This window comes from Nuphar pumila, chromosome 11, assembly GCF_984573655.1.
Source record: "Nuphar pumila chromosome 11, dmNupPumi1.hap1.1, whole genome shotgun sequence".
Lineage (NCBI taxonomy): Eukaryota > Viridiplantae > Streptophyta > Magnoliopsida > Nymphaeales > Nymphaeaceae > Nuphar > Nuphar pumila.
Genome location: NC_143259.1, coordinates 38,904,072 through 38,917,764, shown reverse-complemented (window position 1 = coordinate 38,917,764; position 13,693 = coordinate 38,904,072). Strand labels below are relative to the sequence as shown.

General features: G+C 37.0%; 1 protein-coding gene across 1 annotated transcript in view; it reads left to right on the top strand.

Annotated features, from left to right (window-relative positions):
• The window catches only part of LOC149822285 (SKP1-like protein 21), a 128,574-nt gene extending 116,134 nt beyond the window's left edge, over nt 1-12,440 (top strand). The window contains exon 10 of the mRNA XM_089980971.1: nt 12,041-12,440. Within this exon, the coding sequence (XP_089837097.1) occupies nt 12,041-12,057 (17 nt within the window). The 3' untranslated portion in view covers nt 12,058-12,440. The remainder of the gene's footprint in view (nt 1-12,040) is intronic.
• Nucleotides 12,441-13,693: the final 1,253 nt, after the last annotated feature.

The following is a 13,693-nucleotide window of genomic DNA, read 5'->3' as shown; positions in this document are numbered from 1 at the left end:
AAGCTTATAAACACTGTGCATTTATTTTGTGTCTTGAGTATTTGAAGTATCAAGTTATTTGAAAACTTGATTGTTTGCAAGGATTCTTCACATGGTATCAGAGTAAGGTTGAAGAAAGAAAGATCGTGTGGATTCTCATTTTTTCGGGTGCCTCGAAAATCATGCCTTCGATTTTTTGGTGATTGGAGTGGATCCTCTTGTTCATCCAATATTTTAGAAGACTCTTCTATAAAGAAGGGTCTAAAAATCCTTTGTGGTATGTATTCTTTTCATCATTTCTCCTCTCTAATGGGTGAAAAAGACTCATTTTTCTCTCGGCTTCAAACTCAATAGGTCCAACTATCACATTTGGGCCAGAAACATGGAGGCTCATATTAAAGGGAAAGAGCTTTGGGGCTATGTCCAAGGCTCGATTCCCGAACCAGAGCCAAAGATAACCTGGAGAAAGGAGAAATAAAAATCCTTGAAGGCGAAGAAAGAGCCAAGACTCTTGAAAACTACACCAAAAAGCATGAAGAATGGGAGATGAATTTTAAAATGGATTTTTTCAGCCGTAGAAACAAGAATTAACGCCAATATTATCAAGTTTAAGAAGGCTTCTCAAGCGTGGGAGTATCTTGAGAAGATGTACACCTCTAGGGACTTGTCCCATAAATATTACCTCCAAAAGAGGGTGATAACTCTTCATCAAGGAGAGATGACTATAAGAAAGTATTTTGCCAAACTCTCTTCTATTTGGGTGCGCTTGCTATGCTCGAACCCAAGTGGAGTGGAGAAGCCATAGAGCTTCGTCATAAACAATTGGAAGAAGATAGATTTTTTAATTTTTTGAATGGGCTTAGGCCTGAATTCGAACAAATCCGGTCTTCTCTTTTATCCACATTCACTTCCCCCTCTCTTGAAGATGTAATTACTAAACTAAGTGGGGAAGAGACTCGTATGGGTATAAGCAAGAACAAACCAAGTGTTCTAGCTACACCTTCCAATAATAAAGAAAACGAAGGAGTTAATGCCGTCTCAAGATCGGGGAGCAGCTTAAGGACCTACAAGCCTCCTCACTTCAAGAATCAAAATTCAAGTTGTCAAGGAGGGAAGAAGGATTATAGCGAACTTTTATGTCATTTTTTAAGAAACCGGGGCATATCAAGCCTATTTAACCAAAGTGGAAAAAGTTACTTGTCGTGGCTACTACATCCCAACCTCAAGGGGAAGAGTGCTCGTCATCTTCAAATGGAGAACTCTCATTGCAACAAATCGTGGATGCACTTCAACCTCTTCTAAAAGGGGCTATTTTCGGAACCGCCATGTCAACCTCTTCTCCTCCCGGTAAGACCTCTTGGCTTTTAGATTTGGGTGTTTCTTTTCACATGACCCCAAATTTTAGTTCTTTTTCCGAATACTCAAAAAATCCCTCTCTATCTTTTGTTTCAGCCGTGGATGAAACATCTCTTGAAGTAAAAGGAATAGGAAATTTTGAAAAACAAGAGTTCTTTATTCCAAAAATTAGATTTATATCCAAATTAAACTTAAAATTTGCTTTCCGTTTCTCAACTCTCGGATCATGGGTGCAATATAAAGTTTTTATCTAACAAATGTTGGATACAGGATCGTCGGTCCGGGAGATTGATTGGGGAAGGTTCTAGGAAGGGCGATCTATACTATGTTGATTCCTTTCAAATTCCAAAGAACCTGTTTTGTAATGTTGTCCAACAAAAGGATATTAATGTGTGGCACAAGAGACTTGAACACCCAAATATTGCAAAAATCTCTCATTTACCTTTTGTTAAAAGTCTATGTAAAAGTGATTTCACTTGTAACGATTGTATTGTTGGAAAAATGAAAGAATTGCCTTTTTGTCCAAGATCTATGTTTACAACAAGACCTTTTGAAATTATCCATTCGGATGTATGGGGACCGACACCCGTCCTATCAAAAGGAGGCTTTGCATATTATGTCATTTTTGTTGACGACTACACGAGATATTGTTGGATTTATTTTCTTAAACACAAATATGAAGTTTTCTCGATTTTTAAAACCTATCATATGATAATTAAAAATCAATTTAATGAGAATCTAAATTTTTTTAGATCTCTCTGGTGGAGAATACTTTTCAAGTGAATTCAAAAATTATCTTGAAAGTCATGGTATTCTTCACCAAAGATCTTGTCCGAAAACTCCTCAACAAAATGGATTAGCCGAAAGAAAGCATAGACATATAATAGAGACAACTCGAACATTACTTGTTTCTCAAAACATCCCAAAAGGTTTTTGGGCTGAAGCGACTTTAGCATCTGTCTATCTGATAAATCGGCTACCTTCTAAAAACTTGAACAATATCTCGCCTATTGAAAAATTGTATACCAAAGAACCCGACTATAGTCGGTTGATAATTTTCGGTTGTAAATGCTTCATTCTTACTAACAAGAACGATAAACTTTCACCAAAAGCCATTGCCTGCGCTTTTCTTGGATATTCCGAAACCCAAAAAGGGTTTCGTACAAGCTATATGTTTCCATAAATGTGAGTTTTCTGGAAAATGTTAATGGTTTTGAAAAGAGTGTACCCTTTGAAGAAAACATGGATTACTCTTTTTTATTTGAAATGTTAGCACATGATGATGATAGTGATGATGATTTTATTCATAATGACGTCAATGATAAAGAAGATGCTCTTCCATCCACCTATCTCCCAACATAAAAATAAAGTAGCATTGAGAGATCCTATAACATATACTCATAGAGATAAAAACAATTTTAGGAGTGCAATTGAAAAATTCAGTGAACCTATTGGGTCCAATTCAACAAATGATGAAAACCTACGAAGAACTGAGAGAAGTAGAAAGATGCCTTCTAGGTTTATTTCATATGATTCGTTTACTCCTAAGCATAGAGCCCGCCTTAGCGCCATTCATTCCTATATAGGACCCAGAAACTTCGAAGAAGCAAAAAAGAATGATGAATGGTTGAAAGCAATTGAATGTGAGCTTTCAGCTTTCAACAGGGCAAAGACTTGGGAGTTCCAAGATCTTCCTAAGGGTAAGAAAGCAATAGGGTGTAGATGGGTATTTAAGGTAAAAACTAAGAGCGATGGATCTCTTGAGAGATATAAGGCTCGATTAGTTGCAAAGGGATATAGTCAAGAATACGAGATTGACTATGAAAAAACTTTTGCCCCTGTGGCCTGAATGGTCATTATCTGATGCCTCGTTATCGTTGCCTCAATAAACAAATGAAACATCTATCAAATGGATATTAAAAATGTCTTTCTTAATGGTGATCTGAACGAAGAGGTATATATGGATGCTCCACCAGGAATAAAGACTCCCAAAGTAAAAGTGCTTCGCCTTCGAAAAACACTTTATGGTTTAAAATAAGCCCCCAAGGCTTGGTACGATAGATTTAACTCCGTAATGTTAGAAAATGGTTTTTTTTCCTGTTTCACTGACATTTCCTTATTTGTTAGAAAAACCAATGCAGCGATTGTCATTCTGCTCTTATATGTGGATGATATGCTTATAACCGGAAGTGATTCTAAAGGGGTTAAAAGCATCAAATCAATTTTGAAGGATAGGTTTGAAATGTCTGATTTGAGATTTTTAACTTATTTTTTGGGTATTGAAATAGCATACTCTCGTAGAGGGTATTTTTTATCTCAAACTAAGCTTGCCTCTGAGATTATTGACATGTCAAGTATTACGGATGATAAGGTTTGTGAAACCCCTGCTATAGTAGGAGCCAAAATGAAGATTGATGATATTTCTCTCTCTGATCCCACCCCCTGCAGACAACTTGTGTGATCTTTAATGTATCTGAGTATTACTAGACCAGATATCTCTCATGCAGTTTATACTGCAAGTCAGTTCCAACATGCACCGACATCCGTTCACATGAGTGCCATCCAACATGCACCGACATCAGTTCACATGAGTGTCATCTTGTGGATTGTGAGATACATAAAGGGCACACTAAACAAGGGAATATTCTTATCATCTTCTTCTAAATTTAAATTAATTACTTATACTGATTCTGACCGGAGAGGTGACCCAAATAATCGTCACTCTATCACTATTTTTTGTGTGTTTTCAGGAGACTCGTTGATTTGATGGAGATGTAAGAAGCAACAAAAAGTGTTTATCCTCAACAGAAGCTGAATATCGTGCCATGACGACTACTACCATGAAAATTGTATGGATTCATCAGCTATTAGAAGACATGAGGATCTCAATAGGAGGGCCCACCAAGCTATGCTGTGATAACAAGAGTGCAATATACATTGTCAAAAATCATACTTTTCATGAGCGGACTAAACACATTGAGATGGACTGTCACTATGTTCGGAAAACGTATCTGAAAGGAGTTATAGATCTTCCATATGTAACTTCTGAATATCAGTTGACAGATTTCTTCACCAAAGCTTTGTGTGCTCCGCGGTTCAATTTCCTCCTTGGCAAACTTTCAGTTATCTTGCCCCAAGTTTGAGGGGGGGTGTTAAATTGTAATTCATAAGACAATGTATTAGCTATAGGGGTATTTTAGTCATTTCTATATTTTACGCATATTCATGTTTTTTAATATGATTGTAATTCCTCCTTTTTATTTTTTCTTATTTTTGTAATTTTTTTCATTTCTTATTTTTGTTCTTTTATGTAATATTTTTGTACAAAATATCGTGGTATAAAACTCATGAGTCATACTATGAAACTTTGGGAGAGGGTGATTGAGTCTAGGTTGAGGAAGGTTGTCATGATATCGGAGAATCAATTTGGTTTTATGCCTGGAAGATCAACTATGGAAGCTATACATCTTCTTAGACAACTTATTGAGAAAAATAGAGAGAGGAACAAAGATTTGCATATGGTTTTTATTGATTTGGAAAAGGCATACGATAGAGTACCTAGGGACGTTCTCTGGTGGACAATGATGAAGAAAGGTGTTTCTCTCAAGTACATTAGTATAATTAAAGATATGTATGAAGGAGTAGTAACCAATGTCCGCACTTGTGGAGGGGTGACAACCAATTTTCCTATAACGGTTGGGTTACATCAAGGATCTGCTTTAAGACCTTTTCTATTTGCTATAGTGATGGATGAGCTTACGAGATCAATTCAAGAAAATGTGCCTTGGTGTATGTTGTTTGCAGATGATATTGTTTTGATTGATGAGTCTAGAGTTGGGGTTAATGCTAAGTTAGAATTATGGAGACAGACAATGAAAGCAAGATGTTTTAAGTTGAGTAAGAGTAAGACAGAATACATGGAATGCCGGTTTAGTAAGCAACGAAGTAGTGATGGGAGTGTAGTGAAGCTTGGTGAGCTAGAAATACCGGTGAATGATTATTTCAAATATTTGGGATCTATCTTTCAAAAGTATGGAGAAATTGATGGAGATGTAAATCATAGGATAAAGGTTGGGTGGATGAAATGGAAAAGTGCAACTGGAATGTTGTGCGATCGTAGAATGCCATTGCGGTTGAAGAAAAAGTTTTATAGGATGACTATTAGGCCCGCTTTACTATATGGTACGGAATGTTGGGCTGCCAAGAGACATCATATTCAAAAAATGAGTGTAGCTGATGAAATGAAATGGGGATCTTCGAAACACGAGCTTAGATTAACAAGAGCAAGTGTCAAGAATGACACTAAAGCATAACCCTTAAAAAGGGTATAACTGGAAACAAAATAAAAATAAAAATGTATTCTTTATTGATATGAAAAACCAATTGCTTAAGAAGCATTGAAGTGAAATACAAGAGGGGCTGCACCCCTTTATATACACAGCTGAAAGAGGACTCAATAGAGCTGTTGGGCACAGTCCAACAGCTCTATTAAGAGCTGTTGGACTGTGTCAGTCCAACAGCTCTATTGCTAGTCAAGTCTGGACAGGACTTGACTAGCAACAGTCATTCTAGTTCAAACTGAACTAGATGACATAAACACAAAAAATAAAAATAAAGAAAAAAAATTACAGAAATGAAAGAAATGAAAAATGTATTTATATATATATATAATAATATAATATTATTATATATACATATATGTACAGTTTTACATTTTAACACTCCCCCTCAAACTTACGGTACAATGAGCGAAAGTTTGTCTAAGAGAAAGTGAAATCGGGGAGCAACAAGAGGCTTTGTAAAGAAGTCTGCTAACTGATATTCTGAAGTGACATATGGCAGATCAATTATCCCGTGTAGATATTCCTCTCTGACGTAGTGACAATCCATTTCGATGTGTTTGGTGCGTTCGTGGAATGTTCTGTTATTGGCAATATAGATCGCACTTTTGTTGTCACAACACATTTGTGAAGCCTTTGTTGCTTCAACTCCCATGTCAGCAAGTAGTCGTCGGAGCCAAACTACTTCCATGGTCGTGGTTGTCATGGCTCTGTATTCAGCTTCGGTGGATAAGAGAGATACCTTCTGTTGCTTTTTACACCTCCACGAGATTAATGATTCCCCTAAAAAGACACAAAAGGTGGTTGAGTGTCTGTTATTGGGATCACCTCTTCAATCAGCATCAGTATATGCAATTAAATTTAGAGAAGAGGAGGAAGATAAGAAAAGTCCTCGTGAAAGAGAGGACTTGATGTATCTGATAATACGCATGACTGCTCCCATATGAACAGAAGTAGGAGCATGTTGAAATTGACTTGCTGTATGAACAACATGTGCTATATCTGGTCTGGTAATGGATAGATAGGAAAGTGCCCCGACAAGCTGTCTGTAAGGAGTAGGGTCTGCAAGAAGTTCTCCATCATCAATCTTCATTTTAACATTAACAACTTCTGGAGTGTCGACTTTCTTATCATCAGTAATACCAGACCTGAAAACAATATCAAAAGCAAATTTAGTCTGAGATAATAAATATCCTCTAGGAGAATAAGCAACTTCAATGCCTAAAAAATATCTCAACAAACCCAAATCAGTCATTTCAAAATGAGATTTAAGAAGTGTTTTGATTGTTTCAACTCCCTGTTTATCGCTTCCGGTGATGATCATATCATCCACATAGAGAAGAAGCACAATGATCCCTGCATCAGAATTCTTAATAAACAAAGCAGTGTCAGTTAAACAGAATTGAAAACCAATATCAATCATAACACGACTAAACCTATCATACCAAGCTTTTGGTGCTTGTTTAAGTCCATAAAGAGCTTTTTCTAAGCGGACTTTACCCTTAGGAATACTTAGACCAGGAGGGGGTTCCATATATACTTCTTCAACTAGCTTTCCATTTAAAAAAACATTTTTGACATCCATTTGAAAAATAGACCATTTTTTGATAGAAGCTAAGGCAATTAAGGTTCGGACAGTAGTCATACGAGCCACCGGAGCAAAGGTTTCTTCATAATCAATCCCATATTCTTGGGCATAACCTTTGGCTACTAAACGGGCTTTATATCTTTCAAGAGTACCATCACTCTTGGTTTTAATTTTATAAACCCATCGACATCCTATAGTTTTCTTCCCTGGAGGAAGATCTTGAATATTCCATGTAGAAGCCTTTTCAAGTGCATCTAATTCAGCTTTCATGGCTTCTATCCATTTGATATCATTTTTTGCTTGAAAATATGTGGATGGTTCTTCATATGAGTGAATTAATGCAATAACTGCCCTATATGTGGGTGAGAAAGACTCGTATGATACAAACTTTCCTGGAGGCCTCGAGATTCGGGTTGATTGTCTAGTTGGAATGTTAGAATATTTCTCAAGTGCACATGGAGGATTAGACTCTTGTCGCCTGGAATATTGAATACTAGTATCTCTATGAACTTCTTCATTTTCAACATTAAGATCAATAATTCTTTGATCATCATCAAAGTTACAGTCAAGGTCATATTCATCAGATGTTGATGTTAGATCTAGCAAAAATGAGTACTCAGTGACGTCTTTTAATTTTCTAAAATCAAAGAAGCTCTCCTTTTCAAGAAAGGAAACATTTCTAGACACATATAGTTTATTATTTTTGAAGTCAAAACATCTATAAACTTTCTGGTTTTCAGCATATCCTAAAAAGGCACAGGGAATCGCACGAGGGGAAAGTTTATCATTTTTGTCAGTAAATATGAAACATTTGCACCCAAATATTCTTAGTCTAGAGTAGTCTGGAGAAATGTTCATAAGTTTTTCAATGGGAGTGATATTTTGTAACGAAGAAAATGGCATCCTATTAATGAGATAGGTGGCAGTTAAGGCAGCTTCTGCCCAAAAGTCTTTCGGGACTTGATTTGCTATTAATAAAGTCCTAGTGGTTTCTATAATATGGCGATGTTTTCGTTCTGCCAGTCCATTTTGTTGAGGTGTATAAGGACAAGATCTTTGATGTGTGATGCCATGCAATTTAAGATAATTTTGAAAATCTGTGGATAAAAACTCTCCCACTGAATCTGTGCGAAAAATAGTAATATCATTTTGAAACTTGTTTTTAACCATATTATGAAAAGTTTGAAAGTATGAAAATACTTCAGACTTATGTTTGAGAAAGTACATCCACGTATGTCGGGAGAAATCATCGACAAAAATAACATAGTAAACAAATCCTCCTTTAGAAATTACTGGTGCAGGACCCCAAACATCCGAGTGTATTAATTCAAGTGGTCTTGAAGAGAAAAAAGTTCTGTTTTGAAATAGTAATCTTTTCATTTTGCCGAGAATACAATCTTTACAATCAAATGATTCAGAGTTACAAAATTTCCCTAGATTTGGAAAATGTTGGATTTTGGCTATATGTGGGTGACCAAGTCTCTTATGCCACAGTTCCAACTCTATTTTTTGAATATTATAAAAGCTTTCTTCGGCATTTCCAAAAAATCCATGTAATAGAGTCCTCCTTCTCTATGGCCTTCCCCAATCAGCTTGCCTGACTGGCGATCCTGTACCCAACAACCATGAGAAGAAAAAGAAATATTACACCCATAATCAGAAATTTGAGATACAGATAAAAGATTTAAATTTAATTTGGGAACATGTCTAATTTCTGGAATAAAAAAAATTTTTGTTTTAGAAATTTTTTCAAAATTTCCTATTCCTTCTATTTCAAGAGAAGTCCCATCAGCAGTAAAGACCTTTGACACACTTGTTTTATTTTTAACACATTTGGATAGACTTTGATTATTTGGGGTCATATGAAAAGATGCACCAGAGTCAAGAAGCCAAGAAATTTTACCTAGATCAGAAAAAGATGAGGCTGCTGCGCTGGTTGAAGCTTCAGATGAGGAAGAGGCACCTTTGATGAGAGGCTGAAGAATCTCCATTAGTTGGGCCAGGGAAACTGGTGCATCCTGATCTTTAGGCTCCAATCCAGCAGTTGCAGCTTTTTTTTCTCTCAGCTCCTTAAGTTTGGGACATTGTGGCCTGTAGTGTCCCGGTTCATGACAGTGATGACAAATAACTTTCTTCTTATCATAGTCACCATTTTGTCGGTTAAAGTGAGGAGGCCTATATGATCGAACATGATTCCCTGGTCTAGACACGGCTAAAACGGAATCATCTTCAATTTTTAAAGAACCTTTCCGGAGACGATTTTCTTCCATTGTTAACTCTTCAATAGTTTCAACAATAGAAGGAATTTTTCCCCGGTGAAGTAGGGTCGATTTAGTGGTTTCAAATTCCGGCCTTAATCCAGTGATAAACTGGTAAAAATGTTCAGCATCGAGTTGTTTCTGACGAAGCTCGATGTCTTCGGCACAATGCCACTTTGGTTCTAAAAGGGAAAGTTCTTCCCAAAGTTCGGACAACCCATTGTAATATTCACGAATAGTTTTGTCTCCTTGTGTCATCATTCGAACTTTTTCTTGGAGGTTGCACACGTGTGCAATATCTTTAAGGGAATACATATTCTTAAGGTATTCTCATGCCTTATCAGCATGATCAAATTTGGCAAGACTTGAGCATTTTTTAATGTCAACGCTATTGATAAGCCATGACATTATCTTCGCATGAGATATTCTCCATTCTTTCCATTTCTTCTCGTATGAGGCAATAGCCTTGATTTTCTCTTCTTCCGATAGAGGGACCTCTTTATCTCCCTCCTTTTTAGTAAGAGATAGCTTATGTTCCGAATCGGAACCATCCACAATCCCCCATAAGCCTTTTCCCCATATATGGTGCTTCATGATTGAAGCCCATGTTACATAGTTCGTATCACTTAGTTTCATAGGCATGATGGTGACTTTATCATTGTCATCCATCGATTACAAGGAGAGAAAGAATAGGGATAGAAGAGAAGCAAGAAGGAAAATGAAAAAGAAAAAAAAAACAATACAACAAGATGTGAAATCCTCTCCAATGAAGTGATAAAACACTTCTCTTCAAGTGGCGAACACTTTTGCAAACGGGCACGAAAACCGAGGCAGCTTTTCCTCAAGATTTAGTACTTCTGCGGCTTTGATACCATGAAATGAAATGGGGATCTTCGAAACACGAGCTTAGATTAACAAGAGCAAGTGTCAAGAATGACACTAAAGCATAACCCTTAAAAAGGGTATAACTGGAAACAAAATAAAAATAAAAATGTATTCTTTATTGATATGAAAAACCAATTGCTTAAGAAGCATTGAAGTGAAATACAAGAGGGGTTGCACCCCTTTATATACACAGCTGAAAGAGGACTCAATAGAGCTGTTGGGCACAGTCCAACAGCTCTATTTAGAGCTGTTGGAATGTGTCAGTCCAACAGCTCTATTGCTAGTCAAGTCTGGACAGGACTTGACTAGCAACAGTCATTCTAGTTCAAACTGAACTAGATGACATAAACACAAAAAATAAAAATAAAGAAAAAAAATTACAGAAATGAAAGAAATGAAAAATGTATTTATATATATATATAATAATATAATATTATTATATATACATATATGTACAGTTTTACATTTTAACAGCTGAGATGCGTATGCTTAGATGGATGTGTGGAAATACAATAAAAGATAAGATTCAGAACGAGGAGATACGTAAGAAGGTAGGCGTTGCACCCATTGAAAATAAGATGAGAGAGAATCGTTTACGGTGGTTTGGACATATTCGGCGAAGGCCTAATGATGCTCCAGTTAGAAGGATGGAGAAATGGGAAAATATATTAGTTAAAAGAGGTCGGGGTAGGCCTAGGAAGACATGGATGGAGGTGATAGGAAAGGATATGAATGCTTTGAACCTCACCGAGGACGTGGCATTGGATAGAAATGATTGGAGGAGAAGGATTCATATGGAAGACCCAGAATGATTTTCTTTTTTGGTTCATATTGCCGACCCCAATTGTTTTGGGATGAAGGCGTAGTTGTTGTTGTTGTTTTATGTAATATTTTTGTAGTGTACAGTGTACACAGTTTAAAAAGATAGACGTTGGGCTGATTCCCAACGTCTCGACTCTTTAAGTGTGCTTATAAATAAGGGCTATGTGAGCCCATTGAATACAAGTATTACAGTAAGGAGTTGTCTCCTTAAGCTTATAAACACTGTGCATTTATTGCACTTCTTTTGCAGTGTAAAGCTTATAAACACTGTACATTTATTTTGTGTCTTGAGTATTTGAAGTATGAAGTTATTTGAAAACTTGATTGTTTGCAAGGATTCTTCACATGTATGACACCGCAATTCCAAAAAATGTGGGTAAGGAGACTCGGATATATATATATATATATATATATATATATATATATATATATATATATATATATATATATATATATCATTCTTATGTCCCTGCTTCAGCTTAAGGAATGTGCTGCCACAGTAGCAACTAATTTGACAGTTCTTGTTGGGTGTTGATTGTGAATTTTCAAGGGCTAAGTTCGTTTGGATTAGCAGGAGATCTACTTACTGCTAGTATGAACATATATCCATGTATTGAATTTGGTTATATCTGCATCTGAACCCACTATAGAAGTCCTTCCATACCAGGAAGCATATTTATGTTGCAATATGGTGATCAGTGTGTTGCACTAATTTGAAAATGTGCAATAATTTTCAATCTTTGAACATTATCTGCAGGCAGGCCTACGTGCAAAACCACCCATTAACACTCCAATGTTTTCCACGTGAACAGGTCTGGATCGAACATAAAATGTGCTATCATCCATGTATAACATGGATGCAATGCAGTTGACCTTAACCAAGGGTGTGGATATAGATTTTACTTGGTGCCATCCAAAGCAAATGACCAAAAGAGCCGTACAACTTTCTTTTCCAGCTGCTTATGAGAAGGCCCATTTTGATCCTGGGCACGAGTACAAAGTGGTGTTTGTTTCCACCGACAATGAAGGCATGGGGTTCACTGAAAATTATGCTGGGTCGCCTCCCAACTGAGCTGGTCGAGGTGGCCAAATTTACTATTTTTTCTATAAAATTGGTGTTTGTTGCTGTTATATTGCACCGGTGTTGTATCTTGCTGCCATTTTTTGTTAGGCAAGAGGAAGCTTCTTAGTGCGAATCATTAGCATGAACAATAGCCATTGCTTTGTGATCAGTGTAGACTGGTGATAGGATGTACCCGTTACAGCATTTAGGCTTGGGAGCCTTGTTTTGGGTTGGAATAATTGTTTCCATGTGTTGCCAAAACATGGAGTTTGGTGTTGCCAACTCCACAAGCTGTTTTGGGAGATATTTGTGGATTTCAGGTGGTTTTGCCACTTCAATGAATTGGTGGTCTCCCAAGCAGGAGTGGGTTTTTTGGAGTTAAAACCATTCAAGATCTAACATAATTTATCCTTGCTGTGAATCAGATTTCAACTGCAAGGAAATCAGAACAGCATAGAAAAACAGGAAAGATGGGAAAAATCTATACATAAAGAAAGTATATATATGACTGAAACCCAATTCAGTAGCCCCAAAAAACATAGAAAACCTCATAATAAAAGCTTCGCCAGCAACAACCCCCACTGAGCTAAACAAAGGCACTCCAAACACTTGGATGCTGGTCCTTCATGCTGGCCTAGAATATCAAGAAAAAATTGGCAAAATCACTACGTAACAAGGTAGTGACGCTCAATCATCATAAATGAATCGGTTAGTAAATGGTTAAAGTGCAGAGAAAAAACCAACACTTGAAACCCGAATGAAAATAAATCAAACACGACGTTGTCTAATTGCTCTGAGTTTTTCAAAACAAGCTGCAGCTGTTACCAATTTTTGCAACCCTAGGGTTTGAGCTAAAAGGGTAGAGTGGTAGGTTTCTTTGATATGGAAGAAATGGAGAGAAGAGAAGATGTCGGCTTAGGTAGGAAACAGGTAAAGGCTGTCATTAAGGTGGTTGTTGTGGAGGGTTCACTGGAAGCCTGCTTCGAGGCAGGCATCGACAGGAGGGTGTTGCCTAAAACCACCTCTACCAGGTGGTATCAAAACTATGCATTGGGAGGGTTTTGGAGCTGCCAAAACCATCCCCACTACCAAGGACTCGTAAAATCCTTGGTCTCAAACAATGATGGGCCGTGAAACCACTCCGACGCTCAACGTCCAAACAGAGCCTTACGTGTGCACGAAAAGAGGAAAAGAATTGCATTAACTTATGACCAATTTACATTGGTTTATCGAGTTGCTTAATCTGCATGGGTCAAGGTCGGCTTTTGTAATAGCATTGAGTATTGCGATTACTTGCATATCCTTCGTCTCAACTAGTCTGGAAAATGAGACTAGTAGCCACTCGTTTGGCTTGTGCTCAGCCCATAAAGAGCTTGTTTAAACTAGTAAAAAGGCTCAGCAA